Consider the following 24,130-nt stretch of genomic DNA (forward strand, 5'->3'; position numbering starts at 1 on the left):
CCATGCATTGCAATGTCATACTCTGCTTACGGCTGGAAACAGTGCTGTGTTGCTGCTGCTGCTGCATCAATAAAAAAAAAAAGAGTTAGACATTAAAGGAGGATTAGTGTTTTGGAGTCCGACTAGATCACAGGGACATGTCAGGAAATCATCTTTGGGATGTTTGATTTGGATTTCATACCTTTGCTGTGCAGACATCAGTCTATGTTGGACAAACTATAGGTTTATCTGTTGTGTAAGAGCCCTCCCACTATGACAGAGACGCGCACACACACACACAAAAAAGAAGAAATAAAAAGAAGATGGTAGACACTTAAATGTTGTGAGTCTGTGGTTCTCATGAGTGAGCGACTGTAACGTGATGTACTATGTGCGTTTCCACTCTTTATTTTCTCTCTCTTTATTTATCCCTGCAAACTTCCCATATTATTTCTATTACTGCTTCTTGTGTGCCTGTGGTGCAAATGTGATTGTGTGTATGGTCACCCGATGGTACTCTGTGGTATCTATATCTGCTATGGTGAATATTTTCATCTCTGTAGTGTAGATTCCTGTATTATTCCTGAAGTACACTTATAGTGTGCCTGCGATTTTCAATGTTGAACTTACAGTAACCTTAAAGGAAAAACATACCAAAAAGTACTATAAGATTCCTGCAGGGGCGCGCACCTTTGCTGAGACATTTGTAGAGGCTCTTCTGAAATGTGTAACAGGATTTGGTCTGTGTGTGTGTGTGTGTGTGTGTGTGTGTGTGTCCATCTTCCAAAATGACCAATCAGAACAGCAGCTACCTCTGCAGTTGCATGTTGCAGAAATTTGGCACCATCACTTTTGGATGCAACACAATTATGATCCTGAAAGCCTGCTGAAGGGGGCAGGGGAGGAGGAGGGGGCTCACTCACCATATGAAAGCACCGCCACACAGATGAGGAGAGTCCATCTGCAATCCCGTACACCTGACATGGTAGAAATCCCAGCAGGCGGATGTTAAATCCCAGTTGTTCCAGTAGCCGACCTCTCTGCAGGTGTAAGCCTCCACACGATGCTGTTGCAGTTCTTCCGAAGGTCTCAAGTTGGATAATGCGCAATAGATATATATATGTATCTGCACGAGTATTTCAGCGTGTTTGTGTGATGTCTCAGTCGAGGTCTTCAAAAATGTTGTTATTGTCCAGCTCCAGTCTTTACAGTGTCTTTGCGAGCAGCAAACCTAAAGCACCGCCAAACCGCGTCTTCTCCAGGCAAAAGAGAGCGGGTTTTTTTTTTTCCACATGGGAAAAGAAAGTTACAAGCCTATCCTGCTCCAAATTGGACAACTGGGGAAAGAGAGAAACCCAGTGTTCCTAAAGCGGACCAAAGTCCTTGCGCGAAATCCAATAAATGCCCCCCAAAATCATAAATCAATGGATCAGTGGAGAGATGACGCGCGCTCTGGCTCAAAACACAGGGATCCTGCGTGCCTACCCCAAAAGGGCTAGACTAGTCGAAATAACAAGCAGAAGAGAAAGACCAGTAAAATGTGTCTGTGTGATTGGTCATTCTCCAATTAAGAATTCAAAAATGAAATTCCTTGCGCAAATCATGGAGAGAAGGGCGAAAAAGGCATCCGACGGATCGGCACCGCTCTGGTTCAGCTGTCACTGACCTCTCGGGTTTCATTTAAAATCCACAGCCGAGAGAACAAGGTGGAAATACATTCTGAGCTGGAAACGGTCAAACTGCACTCTTAAACAAGACAGAAAGGTCCGGGTTAGCTGCAACAACAACAACAAAAAAAACCGCTTTCCCCTCAGGTTTCCAGTAGTTCACCTACCGCAGCGTGCTGCGACAGTCACTCAGCTGGGAACCACCATGTGAACATTAGAAGAACACCAACATCCAGAAAACTCCTGCTACTTTCTGATTCCGTTTTACTTTGTGGTGTTAAACCAGAGAGCCGGAGCGGAGCATCGTCGGTGCCGCTTACCGGAGTCTGAAACACCGCCAAGTCCGGCGAACTCTGCGTTTTTGTGTTTTAATCCCAGTTATCTGACTTAACTGCACCGGTCTGTGGTGTTTTACCGGAGTCGGAGCTCGCTGAGACGCTGTCCTTACCACAGCTGTCTTGGTCCGGTTTTTAACTCCGCTCCAAACTAAACACGTTCACCTTAAAATGTACAGAGCCGCAGCTCGCGCCCGTTAAGTTGGCTGCAATATATAAGCCCATATCCGGTAATCATTTTCAAAATAAAACAACATAAATTAGCAACATTTGCATTTTTTTTTGTAATGCAAAGTGAAATTAATATTATTTTCAGTAGCTACATGAAAAGACAATAGCTTTGTACTGTCAATGCATATAAACATAGTACAGATTATTATATTGTAATTATCATATAATTACTATCTTATTATTATGATTATGATTATGGTGGTTATTTTTATTATTATCATTATTATTGCTGTTTGGAGCTGTTTGAAAAATTTTAACAGGTTTTCACTGTTTTCCATTAATGCTGAACAAATAGCTTAGTATAAAGAGGATTACAAGCAAAGACAACGCAATGAAAATATTAAAACCAGACCAAAGCATGAGATTAAGCAGAAATTAAGAGATAATATTGACTGTATGTTCAAGATGGATCCCTAACAATCCCTAATTTATGGTCAAAAGTTCCAAGTTATGGAAAGATTCAGAAAACCTAATTCAGAATGACCTGAAAGTAATTTCTGTACAAGTTTATTTTAAGCCTCAGCTGAAATTCCTTAAGCTTGCTGTACACACATTTTAGTCTAAATCTCAGGCTAGTATCCTACTTGTAAATGATAAAATTTGTATGCTTTTATTTTAAAGGCAAGACGGCTTACGTCCGGTCTTGTCCATCGCTTTGGTGAACTTGATGTAGCGCAAACGGGCATCACAGACAAAAATTAATCACGTGAGTGGCTTACCCGCCTCCTCCTCATCAGAGGAAAATATCCTACTAAAAAAGAGCCTTCACCCCTGCCTAGTCATGGCTTCACTTGAGTCCCATCAGACAGACTGGCTTTTGTTTTGGAGAGTGTGCACACAGCTCCATTACTTATCAAGCAGGAGTAATGTTTAATATGAAGCATTGTGAGACTTTAATATTTAGGCATTAGAGCTTTCTCAGAGTTAATATGTTGACTTGACAAACACAGGTGCAACTTTTAACATTAGCAATAGCTATATTCCACTTAGGTGTGCCAGTTCCCTTGTATTGTGCCTGCTGGCTCACTGGTGCACCTAAATGGAACAGAGTGTAATCAGTGTTATTGGTTACACCCATGCTTTTTCTATTATGTCAAATGTCTGCCATCAGAAGGGTCTATTATGAGGTTACATAAGAAGGCTAATGTGTTAATTATCTACCATAAAGCCCTTTTCAGACATGGAACACATGATTTTGCTGGTTTACATATTGGTGTCCAGTATGTAAATGTTCCATAATAGCTTTATTCATACATCGCAGGACAGACAAAATAATATCAAAGAAGAAGAGTCTTCTCAGTTGTCTCACAGGCAGCATCAGTGATGGGTTTTAAAATGTATTTTGCCTTTCATCATTTATCAGAGAGCAAATTCTGCTGCCTATTTTAAAATGTCTGGTGCACAAGCAACGGTACATTAAGGTAAGGACTCTCTTTTAATTTGCTCACATGCTGTGTTTTGCTAGTCAGAATTTCATCTATGCTATTAGCATGGATGAAAATGGATAATATAGGGAGTGAGTAATTGTCCAATTATTATTGTGGTTGTACAAGTAGTTTTTTTATCTCTTTTTATAAGAATCATTTTTATAGACTGATCTGACATGAGGAGAATCTCAACAACTTCAAATTGGAAGTGTTATAGAAATGTTATGGGTCCGATTTAGTAAAGGTCTCAGCATGGTCCCTGCCCCATCTAATGTGCCATCTCTCCTGTGCTGCGTCTGCAATAATTAATGTGCAGACGCATGCTCTTGTCTGTGCAGGAGTTGCCACTGCTCTTTCCGACTCTGTGGACACTGTGGAGCTGTGGACAAATCTGCTGCAGCACACGGGTAAGCCGCAGTAGAAGAAGACAGCAGAAAAAGCGGCACGACATGTCTTTGTTAAAACTTTTACAATGGCAGACAGCCCCATGGCTTAGGGGATAAAGCGTCAACCTTGAACCCATGTCTATCTGGGAACTTTTTTTTTTTACTCTCTCCTTTATTTCCTGTCATAAAATGCCCAAAAATATGATTTAAAAAAAGCTGTTGTTCTCTATGTGCTTCCTTTTTTTCTTATCTCTGTAAGTAAATATGAAGTGATTGGGTCGGAGGTACCACAGACCAACGAGCCAATCATCAACAAGGAGTAGACCTTTTTCACAGTAGACATTTTGACTTGTCATAGCAGGAAAAGCACAGGTGTGATTTAAAACCATTAACAATGGCTCTGTTCCATTTAAAGGTGGGATATGCAATTCTGGAGAAATCCAATATCATAACAAATAATAACAATAATAATAATAATGCTAATAATAATAATAAAACTTTATTTATAGAGCACTTATCAAAACAAAGTACAAAGTGCTTCACAAAAAGAGATATAAAATACATAAAAGTACAAAGTGCTTCACAAAAAGAAATATAAAATACATAAAAGTAATAAAATAAACAGACAGTTCAGGTAAAATCAGGATATGCTTTCCTATAAAAATGTGTTTTGAGAAGAGACTTTAAAGACGACACTCAGACAACCTAATTTCTTCGGGCAAGTTGTTTCAGAGCCTCGGGGCCCTGATGGAAAAAAGCTCTGTCCCCCCTTTTGTTTTCATTCTGGACTCAGGAACAGACAGAAGACCCCTGCCCGAAGATCTCAAGCTACATGAAGGTTCATAAGGGATTACAAGGTCGAAAATATAGTCTGGAGCCAGGCCATGAAGAGCCTTAAAAGTAATCAACAAGATCTTAAAATCAATCCTAAAACAAACAGGGAACCAATGTAAAGAGGCTAAAACAGGTGTGATGTGGTTGTACCTCTTGGTCCTGGTTAACAGCCTAGCAGCTGAGTTCTGTACAGTCTGCAGTCGTTTCAAAGTTTTTTGATTAAGACAAGTGATCACTTAGAATTTAAATCAATCAGATTTTTGCAATGTTTCTGAGGTGATAAAAACATGATTGGACAAGCTTAGTGATATGTTGCTCAAAACATAAATTTCTATCAAACAGGACACCAAGATTTCTTGCAACAGGCTTGATATGTTGTGACAGGTTACCAGTAGATGGCAGTATTTGTTTAGTGATGTGTTGGGGCCCGATAACAAGGATTTCAGTTTTATTTGAGTTGAGCTGAAGAAAATTTATCGACATCCAATTTTTTATGTCAGAAAGGCAGTCCTGCAGTGAACTCAGCATACTAAGGTCAGTGGGCTTGACAGGGAGGTACAACTCTGTGTCATCAGCATAACAATGAAAAGAAATCCCATGTCTACGGATTACATCACCCAAAGGAAGCATGTATAAGGAGAACAGTATTGGACCCAGAATTGAACCTTGAAGCACACCGTACTTGATAAGGAGAAAGGATGACATGAAGTTATTGATGCTGACACAGAACTTCCTATTGGACAGATAAGATGAGAACCAGTCTAGTGCAGTGCCAGATACGCCCACCCAGTGCCTCAGTCTATCTAAAAGAATGCCATGATCAATTGTATCAAAGGCAGCACTTAAGTCCACTTGCACAAGAATTGAGCACATACCTGCATCTGCATTCATTAAAAGGTCATTAGTGACTTTAAGAAGGGCTGTCTCTGTGCTGTGGTGTTGATGAAAGCCAGATTGGAACTTTTCAAAGGTATTATTGTTTTCCACAGCAGCAAGAAGCTGCTTAAATACAAGTTTTTCGAGAATCTTCGAAAGGGCAGTTTGGAGATTGGACGATGGTTGTCCAGGAGGGTAGGATCAAGATCAGTTTTTTTAGGACTGGCTGGACACAATCAGTTTTAAAGTAATCTGGGACCTAGCCAGTAGACAGCGAGCTGTTAAAAATAATTTGTAAAAGGGGCACAATACAATCACAATACAATCCATAACTTCCAATAAAAACCTAGTTGGGACTTTGTCCAGAGGGCTGGAGGATACTCTCATAAGAGACATGATGTCAGCGAGTTGAGGCAGAGAAACAGCAGACAAATTACTCAAAGAATCCCTGAGCAGGTGATCCACATCTAAAAAGGCAGGGTTCAGGGTGATACCAGGTCTTATTAACTTCACCTTTCCAGCAAAGTGCAAAAGAAACTTTTCACAATCAACAGAGGCACATGGAGAGGCTGGGATAACTAACTGATCCACAGTGTTGAATAGGAATCTTCGGTTGTGCTGATGGGCACATCATACCATGATATAGAGCACAACGACAACGACACAGCAAGTAATGTAACTAATGTTAGCTTCATTGTGGGTTAGCAAACTGTCCCTACAGTTGCTGCTGCGAAGCTAACAGCCAGAGAGGACGAGACGGTTTCCCAGAGCCAGCACACCAGCTCCAGACAGCGATACTCACAACTCTCCTGCTGCTGTAGCTAACATCACAACAACAGCATATCTTGGCAACCTAAAAAGTAAGCTGAATGTCCGTGGGCAAGTCATTTAATGTTACCTGACACACAAATCATGGCTGGAATAGTGCCGTGAGCCACTTTCTTTGTTTCCCATATACAGAGCCAGGGCTGTCTACAAACAGCAGAGATTTTTTCAGTGCACACACTGAACAGGCAGCTACCCCACCTTTAAATGTGACTTGGACACTTGTTCAGACATGAGACCAACGTATAAAAGTGCACAAACACATTTGCGTAACATGCATGTCTGAAAGGGCTTAGTTGTTGTTGTTTGTTTGTTTTTTAATTAGGCATGTTTCACAGTTATAAGTAAAAGTTAAAAGCTTTAGGAGATGTTTCTATTGTGATGACTGACTGTCATGATAATTATTAACCTTCATCCACTGCTTTATGTAGTTTTCTAGTTAACAATATAGCAAAGCACAGAAAAAATCAAAGTCAGTGGACAATCCCATGCATGTCAAGTGGTTTTAAATATTGCATTCCTTCCTTGTAGTCTGTTGGTAATGCGGAAAGATACAGAGTTCATTGTCTTTTTTTAATAAGCTCTTGCAGGAAGAGGCTAACAGACACAGCAAGTCCCATTGTGCTCAAAAACTTAACAAGAGCAGCTTTTTATGCTTTAGCAGATCATTCATCAAGACCACTTATGCAAAACAAGTCACATGCAATTTTCTAGTTAGAACACCTGAGCCGCAGCGCAGCAGCAGGCTGCCAGGTCAGAGAGAAGACCGTGGTTCCCCACTGGACCAGCCAGCGGCCAGGAGAAGACAGGCTGCCGCAGGCTTCACTGTTGCAGATATGACGTGACTGTTAATGGTCTGTTAATGCATTTGACTTCGTAATCTATCTTTTTATCCTCTGACATTTAAAAAGACTTACTGTCAAATGGAGAATTTATTTCTTCAAACTCTTGTGCCTTTGAAGAAATAAGGGTCTCTCATGGTGATAAATTAGGATGTGTTTCCCCTGGGAAGTACTACCTGCATTTACACGTGAAAATTAAACAATGAAGGCTATTTATTTAAATCAAATCGTCCCCTGTTGTTGCACCTTTCCATTGTCTCAAATCTAATACATTAATTTTGTCAAATGTGGTAACAAATTCTCCTGCCAAGTGTGTACCACATTTCCATTTGATAAATGCTTTTGCTCGTGGGTTTGTACATCAGATTTGCCCCTTTTGACGCAGCCTAATAGATTAACATCACAGCTTGTTGCAGTGAATACTACTTGGTATTACTGAATGCTGTCGTTTGATGCTGACGCTAGTGTGTTACAGTGTCGCATTGTCATTTTGGCAACATTTTCTCTGCTCATGCAGCGATTTGACACATCTTTGTCTTTCTGTTGTTAACATCTTAACATGGCTTCTGTTTGATGTTCTGAATCTTGAATAAAAATATTCCCTGAAAAAGTGTTTTTGTTGTCCGTATCTTATTCTTCTAGAATACGAGATGTTTTTTTTGGATTTGCCCAAATTATTATTATTTTTCTCCTGTTTGAATTTTGAACTTGAATATTTGAATATCTGTTTATTTATTTATTGTTTATATGACATTATGTCTCTTTTTAGTAGCCTTATTGTAGTTTTATTGTAATTTTATAGACAAAGTTATGACATAAGATATGTCACTTCACACATGAATCTCTGACTTTCTCACTCACAACATTTTTTCTTTATTTCTTTCGTTCTTCCTTTCTTTCTTTCTTTGTGACCAATATCAAAAGCACAGTGTTATATACTTTATAAATGCGGAAAACCTATTGAGGTTATAATAGAGAGAGGATAATGTGTGCTAAGATGGTGTGAGTCACTCACCCATTTGCAGTATTCATGCATGGTCATTTGCTCATCATGCAGTGAGTTCTCTGATTGTAAGATTTACCAGCAAGCAAGGGGCGATATTGTCTGACAAGGACCATGCATTGTAACTATACTAGTCAATAACTTGGGCAATATATAAAATTATATATATATGATATAATAAAATTGTCTAATATTTCCACTATCATAAACTTGTGCCACCAGAATAACTTGAGACATAGGAGTTAGGAGTAAACATAGGGATTTTAAGTATCAATATTTAATGGCTCTGAAAATAGTTTTCTCGATCAGCTTGTAACAGTGAGTGACAGGTTCCTACATTAACATCATTTTAGTTATTCCACATTGGAGATTTCTGTGTTTGTATTTTTGTCAGTCAGCTGTATTTTGAGTTTAGTGCTAATTAAAAATTGTTAGTACTAACATGCTAAACTAAGATGGTAACATTAGGCTATACATGCTAAACATCAGAATGTTAGCATCGTCGCTGAGTACTTGTTAGCATGCTGACGTTAGCATTTAGCTCAAAGCCTCAAGTTCAACCTCACAGACCTGCTAGCATGGTGTAGCTTAGTCTTGTTTCCAAACTTTAACTTTGATTGTTTCTGATTTAATCAGGAATATTTAGTGTTATAGAGAAATGATTAAGATTTGAAAACGGGTTTTCACAGGTTTAACATTTTGTTAACACAACACTTTCATTCATTTTATGTTTTTGAAAAAAAGAAAACGCTAATGGCACAAACTCTTGACAAACCAACTAAAACCATCACACTGGTCATTTGATACAGCTGTGTGCTGCGGTCAGAGCAGCAAAATGTTGAGGGAAAGTCTCTGTAAAATGCACTACTTAATTTATGTGCAGTCTAGACAATGACTACATGCTTTAAGGAACATAAAAGTATTGTTTAGTTTTAAATGCTCCAGATGCTACAGCAACATAATTGCCTTCAACCACACTTTAACTGTATAATCAAAAACCTAATGATGGGAGAACTAAATACTTTTCTGAATTTATTACTTCCCAGTAGGATAGCTCTGCTTGTATTCATCCGATATATCATGTGCTTGCTGTCTTTACCAGTATGCAAGTTATGGTGCTTCTATCCTAAAATAGCACCCTATCCACCATCCCAGTCTGCATCCTTTCTCAAAACTGATGCGATCCATACTCGCCTAAACTACACTGACACAACAGTGTGCGGCCAATGACCACGCTGTGAGCGATTAAAACGGTCTAGTCACCATTAATTTCCTATGGAACTGAGTGGCCAGAGTCAGTGTGTGGACTGTCATTAGGCATGATGTCAGGAAAGAGACAGGCACCCCAGATTTCTTTTTTCTGTTTGTGGATTTCTTTGCTTCCCTGTCAGTGTGTTTTAGTTTTGTCAATACACGTTCTGCCTGGTAAGTGTGAAATGGATGAGAAATAGATTACTGCCATTCATACATTCCCTGGTCTCAGTAACTTTAATCAGGGAGAGTTTCCATGGATTTCAGATGAGAAATGAAAAGGAAAATGTACACAAGTTCACATGATGACTGAGCTACAGTACATTACATTGACATTCCCCAGTAAATAGTCTAGATATACTAGTGACATCTAAGTTAATGCTTTTAAGTCAACATCACACAAAGCACCTTAATCATACAACAACACGTTGCTGTATAAGCTTCATTTGAATCAGAATATGTTAATGAAAACCATGTACATTTTCTAACCTGCTATCACCATCCTCTCGGGTAATTTCTACCACCTTGTGTGTTTTTTGCCAGTAAAGTAAATCAAGTAAGTATGATCATACTGTAGAGTTATCTAACTTTGAGTTACACAAAGTTGAATCCTCCATCCTTTTTTTTTAATTAAGATTAAGATTACTGTGTCACTTAAGGCACATAACCTTGAAGAATATCAATCCGCTTTTGCTTGCAGCATCTGTATCCTCCATTGATAATAATGGCTTTTCTTTGCACAATGGTTTGGTGAAAGTAGTTAAAGGTGTTATTTCTGTTTTTTGTTATAATGAAACAGTGTTTATCTTAAAGTTTCTATTATTAATATGTCTACATTAACAATGGATTAAATAACTCTGTGTAATGTGAAAGGGGTCACTCATAGTGACAAACTCACAGATAAGTAGCACTCGACTTTTAGCATTTTTTAACCAAATGTTTTGATTTTACAGCCCACAACTTTACTGTTTAGATCCACTCTCACCGCTCTCACAAAGCTCTTCTAACCCCACTGTACACTACCTGCTCAGCACCAAATGGCAGACAGACAAAGTTACCAACTAGCTGGTGAACATAATGGAGCATTTAACAGGTAAAGAGCTGGACATTTCCCTAGGGAGTTAGAGCAGAGTGCAAATTAGAGTGACTTACATTCTTCAGGTGGCCACAAACAAATGTGCAACTGTTTGCTAACACATTTGCCATGTCAGTTTAATACAGTGATAATATGTTGTGTTTACTGCCCCTAAGTGGCCAAAAATTGTGGTCTACTTGTCTTCTTTTACTGGCACATTGCAACATTTTACGTCATGTTGTGTATTTCAGCACCCCCTGTATCTGTGCCATGCATGTGTGTTTTTATGCTAAATGCTGCTAGAACACAAGATACAAGCTATATAGGGATCAAAACACTGCTTTACAGTGCCAACAGGGATCAAAAGCTCCACAGGATATCCTTAAATATGCAAGTTCTTCCTTACTTATATCACTGACATCTCTAACCTCTTGAGAGACCTACTGGCAAAGAGGACCACGCAGACATGTGTAAGTGCACAGCAGGAATCAGGAAGGACAGTTAAAGCAGAACTGAAGTCCCCAAGAGATCAGTATGGGCTAGTGCTAAAACTAAGGTTTCAGCAGATTCATTCTCCTATGGACATGGAACTGTTCTTATGCAGCTGCAGGAAGCTAGCCAATGGTAACCAAGCTTGAGCTTGGCTCAGAACAACAACAAGAGAACAAAGAACAAAGATGTGCACAGATTGAAAGACAGACCCTTGCAGCCACATGAGAAACAGAGCGCTTATCTGGTAGGTCTGCCATTCACACTGGAGTGAGTGACAGCACAAACTGCTGGTGGCTCTACTAAAGAGAAAGGAATTGGACACAGTGTTTCTATCTTTGGCTCATCAAATGTAACTTGAAGGTGGCGTATATGCGCCTTAAAATGCTGATCACAGCTGATGTGCTCTCAATCTGACCGACAAGGAGTAAGAGTTTGAAATGAAGATGCAGTTTCTTCTTGATTGCATTCTGGCACATTTACCTGCTTTCCCACTAAAGCTGCACCAGATAAAGAGAAAATGGCAAAAACGTTTTCTGTATAAAATCTGATATAAAACAAGAGGAGCTGCCAAGTCAGGTTACGCCACACCACAGACGTTCTCAAAGTTTTTCTGTCATCACCTCCTTTGAAAGCAAAAAACGGTAAACCAAAGGTAATTTCATTAATCAAGAATATTAGGGAACCCACTATCAGAAGTAACCAAATTCAATGTTACTTCATTTAAATATTCTTATCAAGAACATACCTACATGTTTCTTTATGCTTTACATCGGTTTCTGGCTTTACATCATTTTCTCTTGTCATAACATTGCTCCATGTCTGTATGCTTTTTGAAAAATACAAAGCTAAAAGGAAATATAAAAAAACACATGTTTATAAAATGAATTGCAATCACTTAAGACATAAACAACAACAATCACAGCAAAAAAGAACAACTGCAGTCACTTTCCAAGTCAGATGAAAGTGCAGTCACTCTGTAAGAACACTAGTCCAGTCCATCATCACTGAGCCTCTGCACTGCGCAGCCTTTCAAAACAGGCTTGCAGGCTTGATGCTGCCACTCTCAGTCATGTTTAATGTTGAGCTTAGATCTAAGCTTTGTTTTCAATGAGGCAACAGCAGAAAACCCCATCGCACAGTGACAGGATGTGGCAAAGGGTCTTTGAGTGGGTTATCCCTCTCTACAGCAAGCCAGATTTCACTCAGTGTCTGAGATGTAAACTTCAGGCTCAGGGTGGAGTTAGATAGATGTCATCTCAACAAACTTCTCTGGTGAGCTATGAATCAGCATGTGCGGTCTCTCGCCCAATCATGTGCTTTTTGAGAAGCAGTTTTGAAAGAATGCTGTCAGGGAAGAGAAATGCTCTTTAAGACAAGGAGTCACTGTGATGGCTTTGAAATCACTGCGTTCAGTAAATGCACTCAGATTCTTAAAATAAACAATATTTCCTTGATCCTTCTCCAGTTTGGGAGTGACTGTGCTGATCTTGTCTGCCAGGTGAGGTAGATTCTTGTCTTAGCGCTGCAGCTGCAGATTTTATTCTTAAACTGTGGAAAAATGTTACTGAGATAAGTCTGTTTCCTCAGAAATGGACTATTTCCATAAATGCTGCCAGTTTTGTTTGTTTTTATGAAATTGTACCAGGTTTGAAACAAGACTAAGAATCCACAGCCATGTTAGCAGTTCTGTACTTACAGGCACAGCAGTGCTTTGAGCTAAATGCTAAAATAAGCATGCTAACATGCTCATAATGACAATGCTTACTTGCTTAAACTAAGCAGGTGTAATCTTTACCTTCATCACCATCCTAATGTGTTAGCATCATTTGCTAATTAGCAGTAAACACAAAGCACAGCCAAGTTTAGGCTGATGGGAATGTCATTAGTTTTGTGGGTATGTAATAACATACCTGCAGTAATAACAGTCATATGTGTTTAAATTACATTTTACACATTGCACAAACTGTCATTAAATAACATATTGTATGTCATATTGTACATATTCTTTATTATTTTCTTAGAATATTATTTAATGTTCTTTAATATCTTATTGTCAATTTTATATTTTATATTTATGATTCTTGACCTGCAGTACGTTTATTGCTTTGCACCAAAATACCAAAGCAAATTCCTTGTACGTCTAAACCTACCTGGCAATAAAGCTGATTCTGATTCTGAGGTATTTGGTCATAAACCAAAGTATTGGACAACTTGAAATTTTGACCCGATGATGGTGTTACATGAAAAGTCAATAGATAACCAAAGTTATGAGAATTCATTCTGAGTGGGACATAAATGTTATGGCAAATCCATCCAATAGTTGTTGAGATGTTTCATTTTAAACTCCAAATGTCAACTCCATCATGGCGCTAGAGGAAAAGTCAGGAGATCACCAAAGTCAGTAGGATTCATCCTCTGGGCACCATGAATGTCTGTACAAAATTTCATGGGAATCCATCCAATAGTTTTTGAGATATTTCAGTCTGGACTAAAATGGTGGCATGGCTAAAAGAAAACAAACTGCGGTCAAGACCATGTGCAGTTCAGGACTCATCTGCCTTGATGCTAGAGCTTCTCTGTGGGTAATGCTGTGTGTCCAGTGCACATTTGGTGAAACGCTCTTGATTTGTGCCTGCAATCCACTTCTTGTCCCCGCTATTGCCTGCGTAGCATCCGTGCTAAAGCTCTCGCAGTTCTCCCATCTCAATCCAAGTATCTTAGCTATAACTCTATTGCTCAGTGACAGAATTGACACAAAGAACAAGCAAACTTTATCGTTGTCAATGGCCTCATCAACTTGTAAGGTGAATCATTTGGCTTTGTCATTAAGATGTTCTTCCAAATCATTTAAAGTGTTCAATATATGTCCTGTGATTGTTTCACTGGACAACGGGGCAGCCTTTAAATCTTCCAGCATGGGTAATGTTTTTATTAATATACCCATATAAAACAGTTTAATATAAAATATAAAATACTTTATTTTAATGAATATTTAATTATTTGTTAACAACTATAAATCCTCCTGTGATTCATTCATAAGTGGAGCTGTAAAGCTGTAAAAAAAAAAGAAAGAAAAGAAAGTTGTATTAATGTAAAATATGTAAATATACAATAATAATAGAATAATTATTAATTAATGACTGAATTCTGCACATTAATAAACACTTAAAATGTCCTTTTATCTGTGTACACCTACATAATAGTGTGTCATAAGCCATTTATTAAATGTTTATATACTGCTGATAAGGAGGTTAAAGTAAAGCGTTACCCTTTTGACACCATTTCCAAACTAGTTGGGAGTATTAACTCCTCTTTTATTGTGAGTAGTTTCTTGCATTGTGCAACATCGTAGGTAAATTTGGGCTTTAACATTCATTGATCCAGCTTTTAAAAAGTGAGTTTCCTGCTTTTGATGTTTTTGGGGTGAGAGGTCTCTATGTGTCTAAATTTGTTAGTCTTTCTAATTTTATTTAGTTTAAAGTGATTATAAATATTCTAAAAATGTAGCTTAATGAGCATCACCTGCTTTCTATTTTTCCTGTCAGAAATCCGTCCATCTTGTACTTTACATGTAATTTTGCTGAAGGAAATCTTGCTGACCTGAATCTTGGTAGCCATGCTAGTTTGAATGCAAGCATACTCTGTTCATTGCTCCCACATGAAGCAAATAAATTCAACATTAGTACTGCTTCACATTTTTTCCACTGGCCATGAACACCCACACATGGGGGTTGTAGCACAGTTTGAGCACCACGGTCATACCACAGTTCCTCTATAGGAGGCCTAATGAAAGGAAGGAGATTAAAAGGCAAAGCTGCTAGAGATTGTACACAAAGGACACACACACACACACACACACACACACACACACAGGTGTTTAGAGCAAGTGTAGAGCACGAGCACAGCATGCAGCCTACTGTAGGACTGAGTGCAAGCAACTGACAGACTTGTAGCACAGTGTGAAATTTGTGTGAAAGGTATCACACCTAGAGCTGCTTGTGTCATTACAGCGACCTACGAGACCCTGGCCACGCAGAGGCTGACATGTTTGTGTCATAGGTCGTACATGGATTCATTTGCTTATTATTTAACGATAGGAGAAGCCTTTCACACATCTACAAAGCATGTTATTGGGCTAAAATCTATATCTGCTGCACATTTTATTCCTGTGGTATTAGGCACAGATAATGGCCCTCCGTTTTCCTCTTCAGTCTTTTGTTATCTATGACTTTCAGCATGTGCAAAGCATCCCTACTACCTTGTCATGCAATAAACTTCTTAGTCGCTAGTAATTTTTAATTGACTATCTTTTACTATTTAACACATTTTTCTTGGCAGCAATACATGATGTTACGCCTCTTTAATCAGCTAAAAACATAATGTCACCAGCTGTCCGTGGTTCAATGAGCAGATTTGTGCTATTAAAGGAGATTGTGGTAAGGCACAACATAAATGAAGGAGTCAGTAAACTTGTTTTTCATTTGTGCATGAAGGAATTACTGACAATTTAATGTTGCACTTCAGGCTGCTAGAGAAAATATGTTTGTAATCTTCTTGCTGAGAGTAGCAATAACTGCAGAACTTTATTAAAGGCCACTTATCAAGTGGTGAATCCAATGTTTGGTCACTCTCGGGAATAAAATGAAAAGTTCTTGATTTTCTCCACAGAGACACATAGTAAGACATGGATACACACAATGGCAGTGTACTGCACATCACGAACAGTGAGTGAAGGAGTAAATGTTTTAGAAATTTCTCTGAATAGCCCTTAAAGGGACAGTTCACCCCCAAATCAAAAATACATATTTTTCCTCGTACCTGTAGTGCTATTCATCCATCTAGATTGTTTTGGTGTGAGTTGCCGAGTTTTGGAGAATTCGGCCATAGAGATGTCTGCCGTCTCTCGAATATAATGGAACTAGATAACTAGATGGCACTCGGCTTGTGGTGCTTAAAGCACCAAAAAAAAAAAACATTTGAAAACTCAACAGCAATGTCTCTTTCCAGAAATCATGAGCAGTTGTGAGCAGTTTCATGTAGGAACTATTTTCTGTCTACCGAACTACACCCGCCGACTGTATCACCACGCAGAAAGAAGGCTGATATTTCCAAAACTAGGCAACTCACACTAAAACCATCTAGAAAAATATGTATTTTTGATTTTGGGCTGAACTTAAACACATCTCATCTCTAAATGCATCTCATCTTCTCTAATTTTGCAAACTGAAAGACCTCTGTTAACCAAAAAACACTGGGACTGGGCTGCATGAGGCTTCTATCGCACCAGGATCAGACATCTAGCTAATAAGGTAATAAAGGCTGTGAATTGTACTTTAGGTGTGTAAGGGAAGAGAGAGGAGCACCATTAGAAAGCCTAGTTTGCTGAAAGCCTTACTTAAGTCCACTAAGTGCAGTAAACACCTTTAATCTGGATCAGACCATTTCTGGCACAAATGGATGAGTAATGTATCCTAATGCAAAATACTCTCCCATATGTCCGGCATTTCCTTTTCCATGTCTCCCTTTATAGGTGTGATATAACGAAAGCACAAGCCTCTACAGTTATACAGTGATATCATCCTTTCACAGGTAAGATTTCCCAACTACAGAAAAGCAAAGACTGCTCACACCTATTTCTACCTTGTCCTTAACCTCATTTGTGATGTCAGCACTCTGTACGTTACTCAAACGTTGCGCAAACCTCAGGGACAAAGTCACAAGGTACCTTTTTACGCTTTATGCAACAGCAACATGCATCTTCAAACGTATTTTATGATCACACAGATGTCTACCATCTGCCTAGAATGATAAAATGTTTGCTTAGAGCAAAACAAGAATTTTAATTCAGTATTTCTACAGACTATGCCACTCCGCTCTGCTTTTCTTCTTCACTGGGGGCGAGGTTTGTATGGGCAGAACTGCATACAGTGTTCCAAGATACACCGAAACAGTTTTTCAGGCTTCTGGCCAAGTCCTTTGAGAGCATGCACGTTAGATACTTCCTCTGGCTGTGCCAGCTGACTTCCTGTTGGCTCCGTGCACAGACACAAAACGCTTAAAAATTATTTACTGGTACAACTCTTTGAGACTTTTCAAATTTAATTGGATCAAATTCTGATAATACAAAGAGTGAGTGTGAAAAGTATTCATCATCTTATAGCTGTTCCTTTTGTAATAATTATGCATGGACATTTTGGGCCAGTGTGCGTCAAGTGTTCTGCAATTTAGAGTGTGAACATAGGTGTAGTGTTGCTGGAGCAACGCTCCGCCTTTTTTTCACCAAGTAAGGAAATAGAATATTTGCAGATTGCACAATCTGTTTGAAATTTATATAATTTTTTTAAGCGCTTGAAGATCCAATCATCACTAATGGGTATGTCATGCAAGAGAGCCAATAAAAACAAATGGAATGGTCAAAGTTGAAATTTAAGGTGTGTTGACTGATTCACAATGTCAACTTGTGCATTGAGTAGCATGCAAAAAAATATTTTTACATTAAAAGTTGCCGGTAGCGTCTGAGCCGCAGTCTATAGCGAGCTAACTTGTAAAGATGAAAAGGCAGCAAAATCCTTTCATTCATCACTCACTCCTCTGACAGTTTCTTTATTTGCGATGCATTTGCAAAGAAACAATACAAAGCCAGCCTGTTAAACATGGCCAGCTTGTGCTGCATCCACAATGCCTGCAGAAAATGAAAGCTTGCTTTGCTACGTTTTCATGGCCTAGCCTGTGAGCTTGACCTCTGCATGCACTGCAACTTTTCCTCAGAATGGATGTTTCGAATGCGGCTTAATTCGCTCTGCACAAGTAAATAAATGAAATCATTCAAAACACAAACTATTGTGTTCATTCGCCTATATTGCTTAATGCCACGCTAATTACAACCTACTACATCCATGGTATCGCCTAATACTGCTAGATGTTTGGCTGACTGATGCATATTATATTCTCAACAAGATGAAACTATTCATAAAGTGCTTAAACAAATAGCACACCTCTGAATCACTCACCAAAATTAGCCCACAAGCCAGCGTTGTTCCTGGGGACCTGGTATTTAGTTTAGCCCTAACTATGTGGATCTGATTTACGCTTGTTGCCATTTTTCATGGACATGGCTCGCTAACTAGCTAGCTATGTAGGAAAATGACTTCCACATTCTTTAAGCTGCACTAATCCATATTTTTCTATTAACAATGGATCAAATTACACATTAATTATAATGTGAAAGGGGTTGCTCGTAGTGACAAAGAATTATCAACAAATGATTATGTAATTAAAGTAATTAAAGTTATTATCAAAACTCTACAGTTCCCCTCAGCTCTGCAAAGCATTGTAGCACATGTCAGTGAGCAACTAGCTGCTGAACTAAGTGGAGCATTTAGCAGCTAAAGAGCCAGATATTTTTCTCGGGAGATGGAAGACCAAAGCCGATCTAAAAGAGTGAATATTGGACTTTCGTTTGCCAAGGTGACACAAACTCAAAACAGGTAATAAGATACGTCAATGTTGTGTTTACAGCTTCTTCTGCTGCCTAAAAAGATCAGTTAATGCAGGTGTAATCCCTGATTGAGAATAGATAGTACCATAAAGTTTAACACTTTGATTAACCTGTAAACACGTGTTCACCAGTTAAATTCGGGTGTTGTTTGGCCTGTACAATATATATACTATACTAATGCTATACTGTATGTTAACACTTGATTTGATACTGAAACATGCTTTGGAAACTTCATTTACTCTTTAATACTTAAGCTGCCAGGTGCTTCAACAGCTGTATGCTGACACTAAAAATGTTATCCTGATAAGATTCTTACAGCGGAGGCACTACTGTTACTACAAATATACACACACATATCACTCCCAAATTTCATATCAGTATGTATATGTATTTTTCGTATTTCATATTCACTGCGACTACAGTCTTTCTATTGAGCATCTGAATTTGTCAGACTAGATACAGGTAAGTCATTGACTTCTTCCACATACAGTTTAGTGCAGTAATCTGAAGGCTGTGTGTAACTGACTCACCTGCTTGCAGCACACATGGGTTGTGGATATGAATTTGGTTAATCCGTACACTTTCAAATCTCTGTGAATAGTTTATTAAATTTATATTCCTGACAAAGGTTCATCACTGATGATATATTTGGAAATAAATGTATTTAAACCGTTGAACTATATTAATATGTGTGTTGTATAACAGCCTGGTTGGCCTGGTGGCATTTATAAATCACTGTATAAGATAAAAGTTCAATTCTTTAGGACATCTCTATACAATAAATACAGTCTTCAGAGCATGAAGATGAGCACTATCCACCACTTTGGCTCTCCTGGTAGCAATGACCTTGTTAATCTGAATCTTGTCTAATGTTTGTTTTATATGAATTTGCCTTGCACTGGTACTGGAGGCTGTGCAAGGCTCCAGTACCAGTGCAAGGCAAATTGCATCTCTTTTAATGTACAATTTGTCTGTTTACCCTTAAGATGCTTCCATATTTGCACAATTTACGTTTCATCTCAGCACGCTTTACGTTATCATTTTTAAAATGTACCCTCTTTAAATAAAATCCTGCATTTGAATACTTTCTTCTTGTATTTCTTGTATTTGTAACATTGATGGTGTCACATCTTCTGTCACGCTTCCTTTATTCCCTGCTGTTATGCCGCAACCCAAAAAAATCAAAAACAAATAGCCCTCTTTGTCCTTGCCCTAAGAATTGTTTCAAAATGCTCAGTTTTCACGCCAGGAACAATGTATTGCCACGGTCATAGCTTGTCATTTGTCATTTTATGTCATCATTTGTCATTTTTGATTAGTTGCCAAGCTTAGAAGAAGGCGGGTCTTACCTAATATGAACCTGTCAGAAGGCAGATGCCAGGGGAGTAGAGATAGGAATGCAAGACAGTGGCATGCTGCAGATAAAAAGAAAGTTTTTGTTGAGACTGTGATGGAAAACGTATGATGACCTTCATCTCTGAAGTATAATTTTACCAGTGCTACCAGTGTCATGACCGTATTACAATGAGGAATGTAATCAATGTAATTTTGTAATGTAATGCAATTTTTTCTTAGACTGATTTCAAAATGCTTCTAAAGCATGCTCACAGTAGTCCATTAAATTGGTCCTGGGTCCTTCAGCTGTAGCATTAGCATCCTTCAGCGCTGTTTACAGATAGCATTAGCAGCCGGGAGCGACCCACCATCCCCCTCAGTCACAGCAACTGTCTCGTCGCTTGTTGTCCCAGTGCAGTTGATGTTTTGCAGCTGTTTTTGTTTGATTATTTGTGCTTTCTGGATCCATCCATTATTAACGCTTTAAATTTATTAGCAAAAGCCAGAGTGAATCCCACCAGCACTCATCTCTGCCGTCGCGGCGAGCACATTTAGATTGAGCCACATTAACAGTTGTCACAATCTCATTTCACATTGCCTGGACACTGGAGAAAGGATTAGTTTCTCTGGCTCACTTTGTATCCCTTTCAGGCTTAGCTTCTGAACTTTTGCAACTGGTCTGGTCTTTGCTAGTGACTGTGATCTATGTAGGCTACCAGGTCCTTTTAGACACGTTACTTTAATTGCTGAAATGCCCAGTTGTTTGGTACCTGCCCTTCCCTGTCAGCAATTTGTTAATTCCATGACCAGAGACGCAGTTGTAAAAAGGGCTGGATTAGGAAGAATCAATTATCTGCCCATGAGTGACATATACCCATATTAATACCCCTAGGGGTTGATGTCAATCCTGGGAACTCAAAACTGCACCCCTCGTTCCCTTTGAAATGGCACAATGACAGTTATGTAACTGAGAAAAGACTCCAGACCAATTGAAGATTAGAGGAAACTGATGTTCTGGTCTGGGAACTGCTGAGTCACAAGGCATGAATATACAGCACTCAACATGTGGCTTGTATTCTTATTTTTGGTCCTGTATATTCATGCCTTTGGGTGTTGAATATATGAATGCTGTTTTAATTTGAATTTACATTTTTGGAGACTAAAATCCCTGTCAGCATGTTTCCTGTGTGTAATGATTTGAACCAGGAGCTTGGAATAACAACAACTTAACTTAAAGCTAACCTTGTTGTATAATAAAATGTGTTTCTAAAAAAGGTGTCATTCGAGACTGCATTCAGTTTGCAAATTGCTACATTTACATGCACACAATAATGTCACTAATGTCCTAACCCTGCAAGACAGTCTGAAGCTGTTTAAGATGCAAAAAAAATCCTCATAATAATCCTGTTTACAAGACTGGAAGAATTATTTTGACTGTCCAGAGGTGATTTGGGAAATGATGGAGCTCTTCACCATGCTCAATTTGAACTCTGCCTCAAAATTTTGCTTGCTTCCTATAGCATAGCCAGCTCGAACTGCCAATAGTACATCTGATAAGGTTTGTATACAGTCATTGTTGTAGTTACGGACTGCATGTTCTTATCTGCTAAACAGAACCCTCTCTGTTACATATTTTCTTTTATAGGTCTTCTCAGATATGTTTTCAGTGGTCACAGACAGACTTTCTGTTCTTCTCTTTTGGTGACATTATTTCCTAGTCATGTTCACTGTTTTATGTATTTATTCATCAAACCGGGAGGCTCTGTGTCCTCAGTAGCCCCAAGAACTGCCTTTCAAATCTATTTCAAAGTTAAATATCAACCAAATTTTCTCCAGCTAACCCAAAGTAAGTCTGAGAATGCTCTTCTGGATCCCCAGCCTAGCTTCAAAAAAACACTGGAAATGTATTTGTATAGCTCCATTGAATAATTTAGAGTTTTAAATCATTAACAACTTAAGACGTTATTATCATATGATTTTTTAAATGTTAAATCTTAATCTGTAAAGTAACTAACAGTGGTGGAGGAAGTATTCAGATAATTTACTTTAGTAAAAGTACTAATATCATAGTTCAAAAATACTCTCACAAGTAAAAGTCCTGCATTGAAAATTTTACTTAAGTAAAAGTATGTAAGTATAATCAGGAAAACTTAATACTTGGTATTAAAAGTAAAAGTACTCAGTGGAGAAAAATGTCCCTTGTGACTGTTATTCTATTATATATTATATCATTACATTATTATTACTCATGCATTTTTACTGTTGTAGTTTGTTGAGGTGGAGCTAATTTTGAACTATTTTGTATCGGACTACAGTTTAGGGATTAATCTGCTGATTATTTTCTCCATTGATCAATTGATTGTTTGGTTTGTAAAAATTCTGAAAATAGTAAGAAATGCCATCACACTTACCCAGAGCCCAAAGTGATGCCTTCACAATGCTTGTTTTGTCCAACCAACAGTCCAAACCTTTTGGGCTCATGAAACTGTTCAAAGCCTGTTTCATTATGTCCCAAATTGTTGTCATACCAAAGTCATGGTTGTTTTTCTTACGCTTTGAATTCCTGAAAAGGTGAGATTACAGGGTTTTCACCAGATGGCAGGTAAGGTATTTTGTAATGTTTGGGAAAAAAGTATTCATCCAGCTCAAAGAGAAATCTGAATCTATGAGTCACTGAAAAACTGCACAGCCATAACTACACTTCTTTACATATTGCATGTGCAGCCCATGCAAACGTGTCATCTCTGACACAATATGACATGTGACAGACTGAACTGTGACAGACTGAACTGTAAACAAGGTTGTTAGCCATATTGTTGTGTCATATTGTTTGTTAGCAAAGCATCTCTTTCATTGCTTTGCCAAAAATACACTCTGCATCTCATAGTTAAACTTAACAATCCCATTAAGCTGTCAGCCTGCCCATGCCTGGTTGATCAGACTTCACGTCTGAACATTTTCTTCAAAGCCAACTTCCTCTTCAGGAATTTGTTTTGGTGTGTCACTAAAAGGTATGCTCTCTCAGTTAGAGTTATCCTGAAAAGCCTCTAAATCATTACGCAAGTTAGCGTTTGAGTTGCGACGATACGGACTGGCATGTCTGATTTTTGTCCACATGAGTACGCACGGCTACCTCCTGTTGAACGCTGAAATGGATTCAGAATGCCAAAAGAAAACAAAAAAAGAGTCTATATATGGCACTGAATCACTAGTGTTTCAGTAGTGTTTTACATTGCCGCTTCCAAGACTGGTGACTGAGATTACCATTGTCAATTTAGCTGTTATATACAGTACATAATATGCACACTCCTGTGTGTTACCCCCACCCCCCTTCATGCTCACACAGATTTAAGACATATCATTTGGCTTCACTGCTGGGCACAAGTCCTAAATTACATATTTTCAAATGGTTTTGGTGAAGCCTACATTATACTTATAGAAAAATATGTGCACAATATACAGTATATTGTACATGAAAGTTCCAACTGTGAACAATATTTACTGTATTTTTCATTTCAAAGATAATTACTTGCAGCATTGTTACATGGTCCTCATAAATATGTGTGTATTTTCATAGAGAAATAGCTTTCACATGGGATGTACAGTAGTCAGACCAGGATATGTTATCTAAGATAAAAGCCACACGCTGTGCAGCTGCAATCGGGATGCTTATGTCAAGGGCCACTCCTTTATGAAAGGGCGATACAAAACAAGTAGCGTTTAGTTATACAGTGGAGAAATTATGGGTGTTTGGAACATATTGAACATATGGTGAAACAGTGGAGAAGTGGATGGTTGAGAAGTGTCTTTGAACATTTTGACTTTTTTTTTTTGCTGGGAATCAGGGTTGCCATTGGAATCCATTGTAACTGCTGTGAATCCATGTAGACTATAGCTGCTGGTCTCTGCGAAATAGCAAATTACAAATATTTCAGAACCACCTTTCAAGCCTTTTTCAAAGCCCATTCTATAGATTTGTGGCAGATTATTCCTTTAAGCTAGCAAGCTTTCAGTATGTAGCAGACAGTGAACCTGCACCAAGATTCTCTCAGTGTGGTTACAAAATTTGAGGCA

At 38.5% G+C, this 24,130-nt stretch overlaps 1 protein-coding gene across 1 annotated transcript in view; it reads right to left on the reverse strand.

Annotated features, from left to right (window-relative positions):
* tmem132e (transmembrane protein 132E) overlaps positions 1-2,179 on the reverse strand; it is a 347,606-nt gene extending 345,427 nt beyond the window's left edge. The window contains exon 1 of the mRNA XM_044222324.1: positions 903-2,179. Within this exon, the coding sequence (XP_044078259.1) occupies positions 903-963 (61 nt within the window). The 5' untranslated portion in view covers positions 964-2,179. The remainder of the gene's footprint in view (positions 1-902) is intronic.
* Positions 2,180-24,130: the final 21,951 nt, after the last annotated feature.

The sequence above is a fragment of the Siniperca chuatsi genome, linkage group LG14, assembly GCF_020085105.1.
Source record: "Siniperca chuatsi isolate FFG_IHB_CAS linkage group LG14, ASM2008510v1, whole genome shotgun sequence".
Taxonomy (NCBI): domain Eukaryota; kingdom Metazoa; phylum Chordata; class Actinopteri; order Centrarchiformes; family Sinipercidae; genus Siniperca; species Siniperca chuatsi.